The sequence below is a fragment of the Solea solea genome, chromosome 6 (genome assembly GCF_958295425.1).
Source record: "Solea solea chromosome 6, fSolSol10.1, whole genome shotgun sequence".
Classification (NCBI taxonomy): domain Eukaryota; kingdom Metazoa; phylum Chordata; class Actinopteri; order Pleuronectiformes; family Soleidae; genus Solea; species Solea solea.
In genome coordinates this window covers 3,801,989-3,817,802 of record NC_081139.1, presented here as the reverse complement: position 1 = coordinate 3,817,802, position 15,814 = coordinate 3,801,989, and the positions used below count along the sequence as shown (strand labels likewise).

At 37.7% G+C, this 15,814-nt stretch overlaps 1 protein-coding gene across 1 annotated transcript in view; it reads left to right on the top strand.

Annotated features, from left to right (window-relative positions):
* LOC131460791 (testis-expressed protein 264 homolog) overlaps positions 1-15,814 on the top strand; it is a 33,212-nt gene that overhangs the window by 4,269 nt on the left and 13,129 nt on the right. Inside the window, exon 2 of the mRNA XM_058631578.1 lies at positions 1,107-1,328. Coding sequence (XP_058487561.1) covers positions 1,107-1,328 — 222 coding nt within the window. The remainder of the gene's footprint in view (positions 1-1,106; positions 1,329-15,814) is intronic.

Below are 15,814 nucleotides of genomic sequence, written 5' to 3'. Positions count from 1 at the left end.
GTACGTCTGTCACAAAATAAATAGCCATCTATATTAACACTTAAATTATTAGATGGAGGAATAAAACAAGTCAGTGCATCTCAATGAAATCTGCAACACCTGGACCTCACTTCAATGTGTGACTATTATAAAACTAATTTTTGATTGTTTATAGCATAATATAATGTCTTTTTAATGCGAAGAAGTGAAATAATGACTAGTTTGAGTATGTATCTATACATACACACAATGGGATTTACCACAGATGTAAGGCACTGGGTAAAAATAGCTGTTGGAACCCTGTAAGTAATAATAATAACCGAATAATCAGCAGTTAATTTGCCAAAGCCAAACAAAGGTCATCAATATATGAAGATGCAAGTTTCATGCAGTGCCTTACTGAAACTTTGTGAAACATTAGCCTTGTCTTCAGGGCTTGCCCAGCGCCACATTTCTCCCCATCACTGGCCTGGCGAGATGAGGAACAGAGGAGAAAATAGGCATTCCTCGACACACTGGCTGTGCTTCAAGCACCACATTGATAGGTTTATGAACAAATTGGACCATTCCATCTTATTTATCACTGGAGTCTTCAGTGGTGCTCAGCTCAGCACAGTGGGGAGAAAGTCGTGTAGGTCCCAGGAGAATTTGTTTGAAAAAAGTGTCTGTTTTAATGGGCACCAGGGTGTTCAGAATGGCGGGAGGAGCAATAATTGCTACACTGCCAAATGTTCCAATTAGAGCTTCTATTAATGACCATATTTCCTCTTTAACTTTGAAACCTGGCTGGTATCACACAAAGCATGTTTTATTTTATGTGTGCTATGCTTTATTCATTCTGCATAAATGCTGTTTATCATATACACAAACATTCACAGGTGTTTGAACATTACCACACATTTCTTTTTATTAATCTGTCAGCATTGTTGTCATATAGGAGATTATGTATAATTACTGACTTTGAAATCGCTCTAATGAGGGGGAAAAAAGGGAAAGGTCAAATACTCCTCTGTGCATGTCTTGTATCTGACCAATTAGTCTGTCTTCTTTATGTGTAACCTTTACCTGATTATGTGTAATTTTTTTTAATTTATCAATTCCTTTTGATTCTTTTCTTTTGTACCCAGGTGCCTGGACCACAGTGCCGCTATGCTATTGGCAGTATTCTGAGTGAAGGACAAAATAAGGCTGATGAGGAGCTCATGAACCGCTACGAGACATCTGGCTTCAACATTTTCTCTTTTCCCGAAGTCACCCAAGTGGTCACTACCTCGTTGCCCCACAGGGCATTTTTCTCTTTTCTCCTGAGAGTGAGGAGAGTCTACCCACGGCTAGAGCTCTACATCAAGGTACTATGCTTTTCAGGACTTTCTGCAGGATGTCACTTTAGTCACTGTTGTTATTAATGATTTAAATGTTAATGATTTTAAATTTTTGAGTCAAACTGTAAGAATGAGTAAATACTACATTCACAAAAGGGAAAGGGCATCAATTGATAAGTGAAAAATACGTTTCTGATTGAAAGAGAATGTGATTTAAAGAAGATGTATACACCTACACTCTATACAGACTTATTATTATCTCCTTTTGCAAACCTACATTTATATATGTATGTTTTTACCCATGGATTGACTTAATCCGTGGCTAAACTAAATTTAGGGATGAAGGACAAATGGAAGTAATTACTTTGCATCTCATTGGAACATTATCTTTACACTGCCAACATCTTAAGCCCATTGCATTCAATACACGTCTCATGGGTCTCAGTGTTTTCACCGTCTTGGTTACACACACTAAAAAGTGGGCTTTGGTGTTTCTATTTTTGACTTGGGGGCCGGCCATCTCCAAAATGTTGTAGATTTCAGAAAAAGTTATTTCTGCCGATGGTATTTATTTCCTCTTGGAAATGGGAACAGGTGGAATAAATAACCAGTGTGAGCCACCATCTGCATGCTTATTTTTAGAGCGAGGGAAACGGGGTTGGCTGTGTTTTAGAATGTGTCACTGCCGAATATAGGGTTACGTCAAACATCGGAAGGTACATTATCAATATATGCCCCCAGGATCTTCACATATGTCTGAGTCATACTGTGTCTTCAAGGCTTCTGAAAGTTGAAATGCAATTTGTGAGAAGCCGAGCAAGTCAATTTTCTTCATATGCTGGCTTTCCCTGAAGGGGTTAGTTGATGTGCGTTAGCCTATACTGCAGAACAAAAGAAATGATGGACGTTAAGGAGATAGATACGTGGAGTGAACTTGAAGACAAAAGAGGAGACGGAAACAAAGTGTGTTGTGATGATTTATTCCACTTGAGTGAGTGCAGTTTGAAGGATGCTGGGAAAGTGAGTCGTTCTGATAGGCCGAGAGTTCAGGCAAATATAGTTTAATTATGCCGTGTACTAAAACAGGTGGCAACACCACAGGTTGTCTCCCTCACTCTGCTTCTTCTGGAGGAATGTGTTTCTGTCCTGTCTGGCTGGCTCTTCCATCTGTTTGGATGCTGTGTAAATGTGGCCGTGTTCCAGTGGTACTTAGACTGTCTGAAAGGTCAGCTCACACACTCATTAAAGTGGGCCTCAGTCTTCTTCCACAACAATATGAAATCTTTCTTTGATATTTGTTGTCTTTCTACAATGTCTGAATTATTGTCTTGTGAGAACTCTCTCAACGCTTACTGGCTATATGCTTGTTTCTTAATGTTGTTGTTCGCGCCATATAATGAGAACCCTAAATAGCATTACATAATTAAATATAAATCTTACACATTAATCCTAGGGATGCACGACATTGGACTTTTTTGCCGATGTATTGGGAGTGCTTGGGACGATAACCAATGCCGATATATACATCTTTCTTTTTGACTGCAGAGGTCACTTAGTCTCTTCAGTAGTGAAATTAACATACTGTTTTTCATACTCCTGTCACAGCAGATGTGGATATAAAATATCTTCATTGTTCAAAAATAGATCAGCATCAACAAAGCATAGAGGTCAAGGAGGTAGCAGCTTTTTCAGCTTAATATTTTAGTCATTACTCATATCGGCGGATCTTGGTGTGTTAGCCGATAATCTGATGATACATTTAAAGCCAATATCTGCCGATATCGTGCTGATAATATCGCGCATCCTTAATTAATCCCTCTCATAAAATCTGTGACAACCTCTAGAATTGGCTAAAATAAGTATGGCTTCGTATAATCGTCTTTTTCGCTACTCAATGTGAGAGTTCAGGTTTGTGTCCGATATCACAAACTCAAGTATCTACCAATACTGTTATTAGTCAGATACAGTCATTTTACACCATTAATGAACATATTAAGCTGTTAATGGCACATTTGTGCCGAGTCATTTCAAAGACAATAATTCTATTTGTGTAACAAATACTGTTTAAGAAATAAACAACCCAAACATGACTCAGCTAAAATGCTTAACATTTTTACAGTCCGTGCATGGTGAAGCATGCGATATATAGGAGTTTTGGATTGTATTGAATTTTACACTTTTATCTGTCCAATACCAATATCCTGACACACGGAGACATGCTATCAGTGAAAACATGGCTGCCAGTGATGACACAAAGAGAAAGCCGTTTTAGCCACTTAACGGACGTCTGTGTCAGCCTCTTCCACCAGGAAACTGATATCTGTAAACAGTATTTCTTTCTAGCTTGCAGGGACACGAGCAGTGCTGGTCTATTGCTTCCCCCTTTTAGTGAGTTTGTGTCACTAATGCTAATCCAATCAACGCTGAAATAACAAAATAACACATGAGTGTTTGTTTTCAACGCCACTTCATTAAAGGCATTTTAATCGCTTAAAAGAGAGTGCCTTGGAGGTTTTACTTCATGTTTCCCATCCAAAGAGCACCTCTCACCTCATGTGAGTCCAAGAAGTGCTCCTACGTAACACTTTTAATTACCGAGGGGAGGTAGCAGTGGATCAACAACTTTGTGTGTGCTGTAACACAAACCTCAAAACAACATTTCAAAACCCCAAACTTTTCCATTAACATGAATAAATACATGAATACTAAAGTTTTTTTTTATTCTACAGTACGTATTGAATTTTCTCTTTGACTATAACCAGTTGCCAGTTTGAGTGCATGAGTGAAGTCAATTTTTTTTGCTGAAAGCCTTATGGATATGGAGGGGGCTGTAGTGTCGAAAACACCCCCACAGTTTGGGTGGGCAAAATATTGGAAGCACCTCTCATTACATTGTGATGCTCTTCAACAGCACAACACTGTGCTTCCGCTTGTTATGTGTCATGTGGGCAGCTTTTATCTCTATACATTATTTACTCTTGTCTATATTGATATGTAAGTACTTGAAAAAAAATATCGTTCATTTTGATGTGTTGTGTAGCAAAGTCTACATAAAAGGCAAAAAAATATGAATAATACAATTTGTCTATACCTCAAAAGCCCAGACTTATTTCTGTGAAAATAAATAATAGATGAGCATTGGACCTACAGGAAAAATAGTTTGACCATGGGTTTCTTCCTCTGGGCAAAACAACTTAGCAACAGTCATGAAATCCACAATTTATTAAGGTAACTTGAACACACCTTACCTTAAGATGTAAGGTACAAGTTTGTCTGCTTTTAAGTGCACCTGCTATTTGTGCCCGCTTCTCTATTGACTCTACTGTACATTTGCCAAGTTCAGTGATGCCGCTCTGTGGCATTTTCGATATTAATGAGAACCATTTCGCAGTGTAAATACACGACTGTGCATTCTCAGTGATACTGGCATCCCTCTGTACAACAACAGAGTCAAATGCACTGGGACAGTTTCACACTGAAATTCAGTTCTTGCTTCTTGCATTATCCAGTACCTTGTTATCTCCTGCAGACCGATGCTGTTGCATTATTCACCCAGAATGCCCCTTTACTTGATGTTCTTGGAGAAGCTGTGAGGGTGGGAAATTGAATCCTAACATTACTGAAAGCCACTGTCGGCTATTAAACAGATAAACCTGTCGGTTTTGAATAGTTTGAGCATTTGAAACAATCTGAACCAACAAATTGAGTAAATAGAAGTGTTAGTTTGATTCATAATGGTGTTGGAATAACAAAGCACTGCTTCTGACATGTTGTATTAAAGCCATACCCATAAGGATATACAGTACACTAGTTTAAAATAATAGACTTAATTACCATAAAGACATTTAAAAAATAAATAAATAATAATAGAATAGCTAGGGAATTAGGAAATATAAAAAGCAGGAATTACAGCCTGTGATTAAAATACACACCTTTCCCTGAGGTGTGATCGTTATTGTACACAATTGAAGTTATTAGACACCAAAGCATTTCTTTGTTTCCTATTGTATTGAGATAAAATTACATTTTTATTCCACAAGCTCGCTCCGTGGTATTTGATAGACTACACACTTAGAGATATTAAGTTGTTAAGAGGTAGATATTAGAAGAATTGTCTAGTTGAGTAATTGGATATGTGAATTAGTGCCAAAATCATGATTAAAATAATGTGGTAAATCTGAACTCTCACAGCTTTACAAAACTAGTCAACAAACGTCATTTTAAAAAAGTGAGGCGCTCTGGGGACTACAGCTTTGGAAGCAGTTGCCAATCAAGCATTTGTTGTGTACAAACAGAATTTCTTGCAAATTATTGCTGAATTGCTATAGTGATATAATTGTTATTCACTCACTCGAATATAACAGCTTTTGACCTTACAATAAATATGAATACATTTTTTTTTGTATATAATTTGACAATATTTAGCTCCCAGTCAAAAGAAGCAGCCTACCAGCATAATTCTTTTTGTGAATAATGCAGCCTGACACTTCAGATATCCCAAGTGGTGAGACCTTTTCAAACAAGCTCATCAACATTTAGCATGCCTGGCTTGTCATAGCACAATGATTTCTGTCTGTCACATGCTTTGAGTTGCTGCCCCATGGCCAAGCCTGATATTTGCCTAGTCAGACCATTGATCGGCCCCAGTGTTTTTCTTCTGTGCTTTGGCTTTTTAGCAGTTGGCTACATCACGGACACAATGGCATCTTGAGATTTGATTCAAGCATGGGGGGGCCAGGCTTTCTGACTGGATTGGGACTGGTGGAGGAGGAGGATTATATTGCTGACATTCACTGAGATCTAAAGGTTTGGGAGAGACAGACGATGGAACATTTGTTTGCTTGAGGGCACTAAAGTTTCTCGCCAGCACAGAGGTTCTGAGTTGAATATAAAGCAAGTTTTCTCTTGTTCCTCCGAAATAGCCTTTTTTTGTGGTCACACTGGCACACATAGGGAAGTGATTGCAATGAAAAAGAAGGCTAAATGTTTGCTGCCTCTTGCAGTTCTTTCGAGTGTCTTTTTTTTCAGAGGGTGAGTGAGTGATGTACAGCAGTGCACAGATGTTCGTCTGCAGGGCCTGTTAAACATGCAGACTTTTAGCTAACTGATGTCAAAGCTGAAAGGTCAGAGAAGGTCGTGGGTTTACGCTGTTCGTGGTCAGAGAGGCAGTTGGAAAAGAAGGGGAAGCCTTGCTTAATCACAGTATAATTACTATTCTGGGGTCAAAGACTTTGTCTTTGCATTAAATCTTAAATTCCATTGATATCCTTGAATTACATATGGGGGGAAACTCCATTTCCTTGCAAAGTGTTGTATATGTTTGCCTTTGTCTGATTCAGTTGTAACTCATGGCTCTAATGAGATGCAGGGATCGACCATGCAGTTTAGATTATTTACAAGCAAACACTCAAGTTCTATCAGTCTTATGTTAATGAGCTCTGGTCTGACAGGAACTCTTAAAATTCCCAACATGTGTCTTTGTTATTGACTTAAGACTATCCCAAATCCTTTTTTTTGTTGCTCACTTTGTAGAATATCGTTCTTTTACTGACCTCATTATTCTTTATCTGAAGTCACAAAAAACAGACGTCTCTAATAAACCTTAATACGCAAGCTCCTGTATGGAATCCATTTCCACTCATTAAGACAAGCCATACATATTAATATATTAATATAATATATAACAGTTTTTAATGATAATTTATTGATAATTGGTAATTCTCTCCTGACAGATTCCACTCAATGATGGCGAGTTGTGCGTCAACTGTGACTTGTCAAATGTATGCAGATGATGCAATTTTGTATGTTCATGCAAAAGACAAAAAGCAAGCCGTGTATAACTGGTTTGAGAGCTCTTATTTTACGCCTTAATGTATCTTAGACTGTCTCTATGTACTTCTCAAAAATATTGAAAGTGATCCCAACATCGTTGTACAAGGGCTACAATCTCACATATTGTGTACTGTCTATTTTTTTTAAGATAAATAAATCAAATCAATCAATCAAAACCTGGAGCAAATCCCAAGTGACATTGGCAAAAGTACACCAGCCTATCAGTCTATTGCACAGCTTAGATTTGCTATACAGAAATGTGTTAGTTTTATATAATATAGTTTTGGTGGTGAGAGAATTTCAACATATCCCAACTTCTCATACTTTTTCTTCTTTTAATAAATCAGTTGGAACCATTCCCTAAAAGTAAGAGCTATAGTTTTGCCCAGTTTTCAGTTATTACTCTCGGCTCCATCTCCAAAAAAGATAAACTTCACATCTCTCTTTATACTCCACAGCAAACCATTTCATTTCTAAAATGTGTATTTATATTATGCACAGCATCACATCAGTAAACTGTCTTGCTTATATTTTTATTTAACCCAATGTGACATTAGAAAACTGGATACACTGGATAGGTCTCCAGCCTGTCAAAGGGCCAACATACAGAGACAAACAGCCAGGGGCAATTTAGAGTCTTGATTTCAGCCAAATATGGTAAACGGTCTGTATTTATCGAGCGCTTTTCTAGTCTTGACCACTCAAAGCTCAAACTCGTTCATACCCATTCACACACAGTCATCAGTAGCAAACTGGGGTCAAGTGTCTTACCCAAGGACACATTGGCATGTAGACTAGCGGAGCCCGGAATCAGACCCACATCCTTCCACTTGAGAGACAACTCGCTCTACTGGTTTACTACCTTCAACCCAATATCAGGTTTTTGCCTTTGGATTGAGGGAAAAACCTGGATTACCCAGAGAAAACTCACTTGGACATGAGGAGAATGTGCTAAATCCACACAGATTTGCCAGATAAGTTTGCCAGGATTGGCAATAGATCAGATGACGACATTATTACTTGGTGTTATTTCTCATTACAATGAGGAAAATGCTAATGCATTGTAGTAAAATCAGTGTCTTTTAAAAAAAAAATATTAACTGATTAATTATGTTAATGCACAACATCATAATTTTTTACTGAACAGTGTTGCATCACAACCTAGTGAGCTTTTGCCCCGCTCAGAAAGCTCTGTGGAGTCAAATGTTCAAACATGACTTTCATCCTCCAGCTGCCGGGAATCCACTCTTAATGTCACATCTACATATGATTGATCTGATTTTAAACTTTACTCTCGGTCGCATTGTCGCTCTGAATCAAGATCAGGCAGTAGTGTGTGATTACAATTTAAGAAAAGCAGCTATTTTTAGATACGGGACATTTGTTTTGTGCTAGTGGCGGTCTTATCACTCAATTCTGAAAAGATGTGCCCTATCTGCTTTTAATGTTTCTGAGACTGAAAGTGTGTCTTGTTACATTTACTCCCCCCAGTTTTGTTCTTCGTTGTCGTGTTGGTGTTGAGAAAAATATGTCAAAGAAAGTAATGAGAGAGGCTCCATAAATAATACCATATTGTAGAGCTACTGTGACTTAACTAAACTCCCTCAAAATGAGATACACACACGGCACATATTGTGCTGTCTTATTAGCTGCTGCCTACAGTGAAGCTGAAGTAATGCACGTCTCACAGGAAGAAAATAAGCAAAAATGCTTCAGTTTTTTTTTTTTTTTACAACAGCATGGAAAGCCGATTCACATAATAAAAACACAGTTCTTGCAGTCAGAAAAAAAATGAATGGAAACTTTGAAAGCACAATGTAGAGCCTGTCATGCTGTTGAACACTGTTGTTGCTATATTATACTTATTGCATTTCGAAAACCCCTGTAGAAGAGGAGAACACACACTTGTCTCTTTTGTCTGCCCAATCCGTTTCCTACATTTTTAGTTTTGTCTTTTGCCAAGATAGACATGCAAATTAAATGAATTTGCTCTTCTCTCCTTTTGAGGGATTTTGTGAAAAGCAATCCCAGAGGCAATTCTGAACCATTCAAGTATGAGCCCAACGAGAGGCTGGGGGCACCTAACCAGGGTGCAGAGGTTTAAGACTTCAGTGAACCAACTTAAGAAAATGGGAAAGATAAAAACGAGGCTTAGGATTTAGTGCTTTATTCAGCTCAGTGACTTTCAAACAGCCCTTGTTCATTTGTCAGAGCTGAAGAAGTCTGTGTTGTTTGAGTGACACCTGGATTGTTCATTCTGGCTGCAACGACTGTCACTCATTATGTCCTTAGCTTCTTTGAGTCTTTTTTTTCCCCCTTCTGTAGGCTTTGAATGAAATGTAGAGAATAAAAGGTCTGTAGAGATACGACATTCCATCGTCCCCTCTTCTATCTGGAGAAATAGAATTTGGAGAACTGGCTGAAAAGGCTGTTCTGTTGAGGAAACACTAATGTTTAATTTTTTCGACAAAGCAAAACAGAATATGGAGAAGAAAAGCAGTGTTAATATGGGCAGCTCGTCAGATAGGGTTAAGTATATCGGTAGGGAAGGAAGAGCCATGTGTCCATGATGGAGTGGTATCCTCCATAATCTTACAAATTACTATCATTAACACACTTCCACAGGAAACAAGAAAAATATCCCCTCTATCACATGTTCTGGATCTAGCCTTGACTTTGCAGTAGCTCTTAGTTCTCACACTAAATGCTTGAGTTGCTGCCACTTCAGAAACAAGAGAAAGATTAGTATTATAACGAATGACTGTCATTGTCTGTTTTTTTGGAATGAATTCCTATATTCAAGACCTGAATCTCATGTTTGAATGATATAATGTGTGCAAAGGGAAGATCTAATCAATGAATATGGCTAATTTCCATGATTTAAAATCTATGTTCTTCTCCCTGATCAACGAGTAATAATGCAGCCTCCAGAGAATCTGAGTCAGTATCAGCAGAATTGTGTCATCTGACTTAACGTAATCATGTAAATGAGCCATAATTATTGATTTATCCATTGCTACTAAGAGTTTTATAACTCAAACATGCATTTCAGGTTAAGATAAAAAATACATTCATGTTCAAACAAGAAATGTCATTGCATGAGTCTATATCTTATAAATACTCATAATTAAAGCATGGTACTAATAAATTCACTGTCAGGCAGTTTGAGCGGGTTAAGAGAAAAACCCAAGAGTAGATCTGACACATTTTCAGTATATTTAAAAGCAACGTTTTTCTGACTGACATTTAAAGTTATTAAAGAACCACTTCATCTTACTCATCCGTTATAAAGCACAAAATACATAAGACATGGATTGTAATGATTACATTCGTCTCTGCTTCTGTTGCATTGTCTTAAAGGAAAAGCTGGGTTACTTTCCCCTCATTATTGTGGATGTTAAAGGTTTGGTTTTACATTTCAGTTTTTCCACTCAATTTAAATAAAAGCTGCAATGTCCTTTGTTATCTCATGTAGAGAGACACCGTCTGTGTCTTCTAAAGACACTAACCATTAGGTCAATATTACTTCAGAAGCCTTTTTAAATTGTCCAAGTTGTTAGTGTCCCTTGGTTCTGTATATTGAAAAGCTTGAATTGACTCCAAATCAAGGATTTGTGTGACAAACTGATACTATAATCTCTTTTCTAGTGATTCAACATGTGCAGCATTTACTGCACCCACTCGTTCTTATACTTAGCTTTTCATTTTTCTTTATATGGCTGTTGTGTTGTGTGTGTAAGTGTAGCCTGGTTAGCACAGCAGCTGAGGTGCTATCACCACTATTATGGAAACATTCTGAATATCTTTTTGACATCTCATAGAGGAAATGTTTAATAAACCTTTGAATTATGAATTGTTTATTCATAAATGTAATAAATAATAAAAAAAACAAAGCTAGTTTCAGCCTTGTAAGAAGAAAAAAGAAGTAACAATATTCTTTATTTTTTACACTAAGTTTAATTGTATTATTTGTTCCAGAAGTCTTCTGTGTCTTCTGTGATTCACCTACACCCTACTGTTTGGATTTGTTCCATGCACAATATGTCGGTGGAGGTTTATTAAGGAGTAATGTTTTTTTGGTAAAATGCTGCATCCCATCATTCCTTAAAAGTGTCATCCATTCAGTAAGTCCCTCAGGCTTATTTGTTCATGAAATTTAAAAAAGTAATGCTTGATTTTCATTTCTTAAAAAAATAAAGCTAAGCTAATTTCATGTGTTTGCTGGAGGGTTTGTTTGTTTTAAAATTACTTTTCACTCCTGTTGTTTTTAACTTGCACCTAATTAATCAAAATGTTCAAGTTACTTTTCAGTTTCTCCGTGCAATCTTTGTCCCAGTGCTCTTGAGGGTGTCCTCACAAATCTTTTGCCCATGTTTTACTTCCAGAGATGGGTGTGGGGTTGTTTTGTTGTTTTATTTCTTCGTTATTTTTTCTAATGTACTTCTGATATTGCCTGGTTTGTTTTCTGCCATTACTGTCGTTGAAGGATGAACCCATAGCCAAATAGCCTGTCTTCCTTTGATTCTTGCCATCCTTCTTCTTCTTCTTCTTTTGGCTTCGCTCCTTAATGAACACCAAAAATACTGCTTCCTTTTAGTGCAATATTGTCCGAAATAATACATCAGAGTGTGTGGGACCTCAGTTTGCTCTAACACTGCTTTGGAAGTATTCAACGACAGTTGGGGCATCTGGGGATTTTCTGCATGAAAGTTTAAGGCTTAATTTTCTTCCTTTGCTGCAGGTAAGCTGTTAACTAATTTTGTAATCCCCGCAGTGGGCCAATTTCGAATAAAAATATGGCCCATCTCAATTTGTTTTTCATATATTTTATTAAATTATCCTATTGGCCGTTTATAATCATACAAACAGTCACCAATTTAATACTCCTGGTACACACATGTCTTTGATAAACAATTTTTTAACATCTGCATTTCTCCTTCAGCTGTTGACACACACACACAAAGTTTAATTACAAACTGATTTACTTTTTCTTCCGTCCTTTTTCTAATTCAGTCCATTAAAAATAGCAGTATGCACAGCCCAAATTAAGAGACCTAGATTACTTGACAATCTTTCAAATTACGTATTTACATAATTAGCCATATTTTTAATTTATGTTTTGAAAAATGATTTATTTATTCATAGATTTTCTGAGCTCTAAAATGCCCCTATAGGGTATTGTTCATATTTTTTTTTTACAAGGAATCTGTACAAATGTTGTTCCCCAGGCAAGGAACTGGACAAAAATGGACACCAACACATCCTCATTTTTCATGTTGCCCATCTTTCCTTCACCCATTCCCTCAGGATGTACCACCGAGTGGATACAAACACACAGCGAGCGTGACAACATGTGTGAGAGGCGATTATACAGCCGGTGTGTGCACATCTGTGTGTGTGTGTTTGCACGATGTGTTTGGTTAACCTCCGACACTCAAACTGATTTAATTCATTTTTAATCCTCTGTTGATGTAGATTGCCTTTCACAGTGTTTTCGGTATAGAACAAAGCACCATAATTATAAGGTTTAACTGCGACATGTGAATTAGTTCAATAATTAAACTGGCTTTAATGATTAAAAGGACTTGTGTGATGCCTTTTAATGCCCCCCCCCCCACATTAAACGGATTTGGCATGGGCGGTTATATACATCCCAAACAGGGAAAAGCATACGCTCCAAGGTATTGATTGTGATGGTCAGGATGACTGCGTTTTACCCATGTATGATTCATGACTTACTCTTGTGGTTGGCACGGCTGAACCTGGAGTTCAGCCGTGACGGCAAGAAACATGATGTGAAGATTGTTTTTGCCACTGCTTCTGTTTTTCCATCTTGATTTTAGAAACAAGGTCATGCACTGTCAATACTTTTCCTTTTTAATTTTCCCTGTCTCTTCCCTAAACAATACTGCAATGTAATAATGCCAGAGGAAAAAACAAACAAACAAACACATCTTCTTGCCATAAATATTGCTATTTCTGTGCTGTGGCAACTGACCTAACCCTGACCCTGTTACTCTGGGCTGCCCTAAGTGCTCTCCTGGGCCCTGGAGGCCCTGAAACCTAGACTGTGGGGAAAATAAAAGGAAAATCTATAAGTACACTATTCACAATTCCCTACCCAATTACATAACCCTACCAAGCACAATTTGTCTCGGTGTTTCCACTGTTGGTGTAATTATTGGCCTGCCCTTTGTCCGACGGTTTCTGTCTGTTAGACACAAAAAGTGACCTTACTTTAAAGCTTTGGACTTGACTGGTTTGGTTGTTGCTGCAGAGTGACCGGGGTAATACGTCCAGGCTCCATGTGTGGGTGTAGAAATAATAATAATGATAATGGTGTCCTCAACGCTCACAAATGAACACAATAATTTAAGGCTTTCAAAGGTTCTAATACGAAGCGGTTTGTGATTAGGCTTGCAGTTAACCATGTGATTAACCAATGAATCAAAAGTTAACAGAATGTTACAGCTCTTCTGCAGGCTTGGTTGTGTTTTTATTTGTTAATTTGTTTTTTTATGCTGGGATGCCACAATTTGATATGACCATTGTTGCATTTGTCAGTCTGTACCTGTCAATACAGTAGTTAATACTGCAGGATTGCAACTAATGATTTTTTTATATCAATTAATTGGCTCCCACCAATCCATTTATTGACAGATGATCAATTGATTGGTCCATGGTTTTGCCAAAGTCACCGGACATCTCCACCCAGCCTTATATTCTTAGACCAATGATCCAAAAGCAGGAAGTTCTCACGATAAAGAAGGTGGTGTTATTGATTTTACATAATTTATCCATCCATCCATCCATCTTATACCACTTTATCCTCCACATGAGGGTCGCCACAAAGAGACAAACAACCATTCACTCTCACACTCAAACCTATTGTGAATTTTCCGTGTCCAATTTACCTAATCCTCATATTGCATGTTTTTGGACTCTGGGAGGAAACTGGAAAACCCGCAGAAAACCCACGCACACACAGGAAGAACATGCAAAGACCATACAGAAAGGCCCTTGTTCTGACCGGGTTGCGAACCCCGGTCTTCTTGTTGCAAAGGCAACAGTGCTAACCAACTGTGTGCCTTCATAAATCATATTTATCATAATTCTATCTTAACTTTCTGTCAAATTAGTGAGTAATACTTTAAGCTCAAAAAATAAAACAAAACAAGTCTCTTATTGTGTGTGAGTGGGCTTGATGTTAAGTTATTCCTCTCCTGCTCATGATGCAACAAAAACAGTCAGACATGGATCCTCTTGATTTAATATTTCTCTGTTCAGAATTAATTAGCATTTCCTCACCCACCTGTCTGACCATCAGTGGTCTGGAAAGTCAGACATGCTCGCCCCTCCACCTCCAGTTGAACTCGGGTTTCATTTTTTTAAAATGATTTTCATTCATCTCAAAACGTGCTAATGGAGCTCATGCCTTTTGTTTTTGCCTCTCAGGTGGGATTCATTTTCAGTCCACGATTTGACAGTGTGTAGGCGAAAAAAATGTATTCACATAATTACAGTCATCAAGCACAGATGCACAGATGATTCAGTCGGCTTTGAGCAGAAAAGCCTGATGCTTTAATTCAGTGTATTTTGCCGAAATAGAAAGTGAAGTGCACCAACAAAAAATAAGAAAAGAAAGAATTCTGTCTCGATGACTCGATGTTACTATAACACCTCCTCAAGCACTGTAATGATATAAAAACACCAGTGGTTTGTTGTGCACTCGTGAGTAACTGCACCTACACTACTGACCTTGGGTTGCCAGGTTGATGACACATTTGACTTCCCTCAGTGCACAAACACACAGCAAAGCTCTGCCACTTTATTTAAAATTCCTTAAGATGAAAATATGGAGTAGAGAAAGAGAAAGAAGAACCGATACCTGCTGTGAGGCAAGAGAGAGGGATATTCTGCACAAACACTGTGTGTGTGTGTGTGTGTATGTGTTAGTTACATGATACATTCATTTTACATGATTTAAAAACCTAATTTACATACAGAGCCAACCCTAGGCATAAGTGAACTAAATGGCTTTATATATCATCTATATAAATCTATATATCTTTAGATATATTTAAATATCTAAATAGGGCTGAGTTTGAGTTATTTGGTTTTATTTTGGAGTTAAAGATTGCTCATTTAGTGCACATTTGCACATCTGTTCTGCACTAATTCATGTTCAGTATCATCACACTTAGTGAAAAATGAATACTAGGCCACTTTTGTGATCGCACTGCCCTCCTAAGGTAAAAACTAAACAAAAGTGACCCTGGTTTGGTTAATAACACAACTATAGTTGCCCCATAAACGCTTGGGCAGGCACTGGTAACACATTTTCCTGTGAGATGACAAGGGTCAGAAGGTGATATTTTTAATAACTTTTAATAACAATTCTGTTCACATTCATGGACATATATATAACGGCAGCATATATATACCTTTCATCAAAAATTAAGAAGATAGCTGTTGTGCACAGGCAGTAGTGAAGCAGTTGGGGACAGGCTAATTGGAGAGCATTTTTTTCTGGATCACCAAAGATCCTGAGGATGGCAGAGGTGGATCACTGCTGTAAAACAAAGTGAGCATAGATCAGTTGCTGTCGTTAATTATGATGCTGAAATTCACATCCACATTCCCAGGTCAGGTTCTGTGATTTATTTATTTTTCCCACTTGA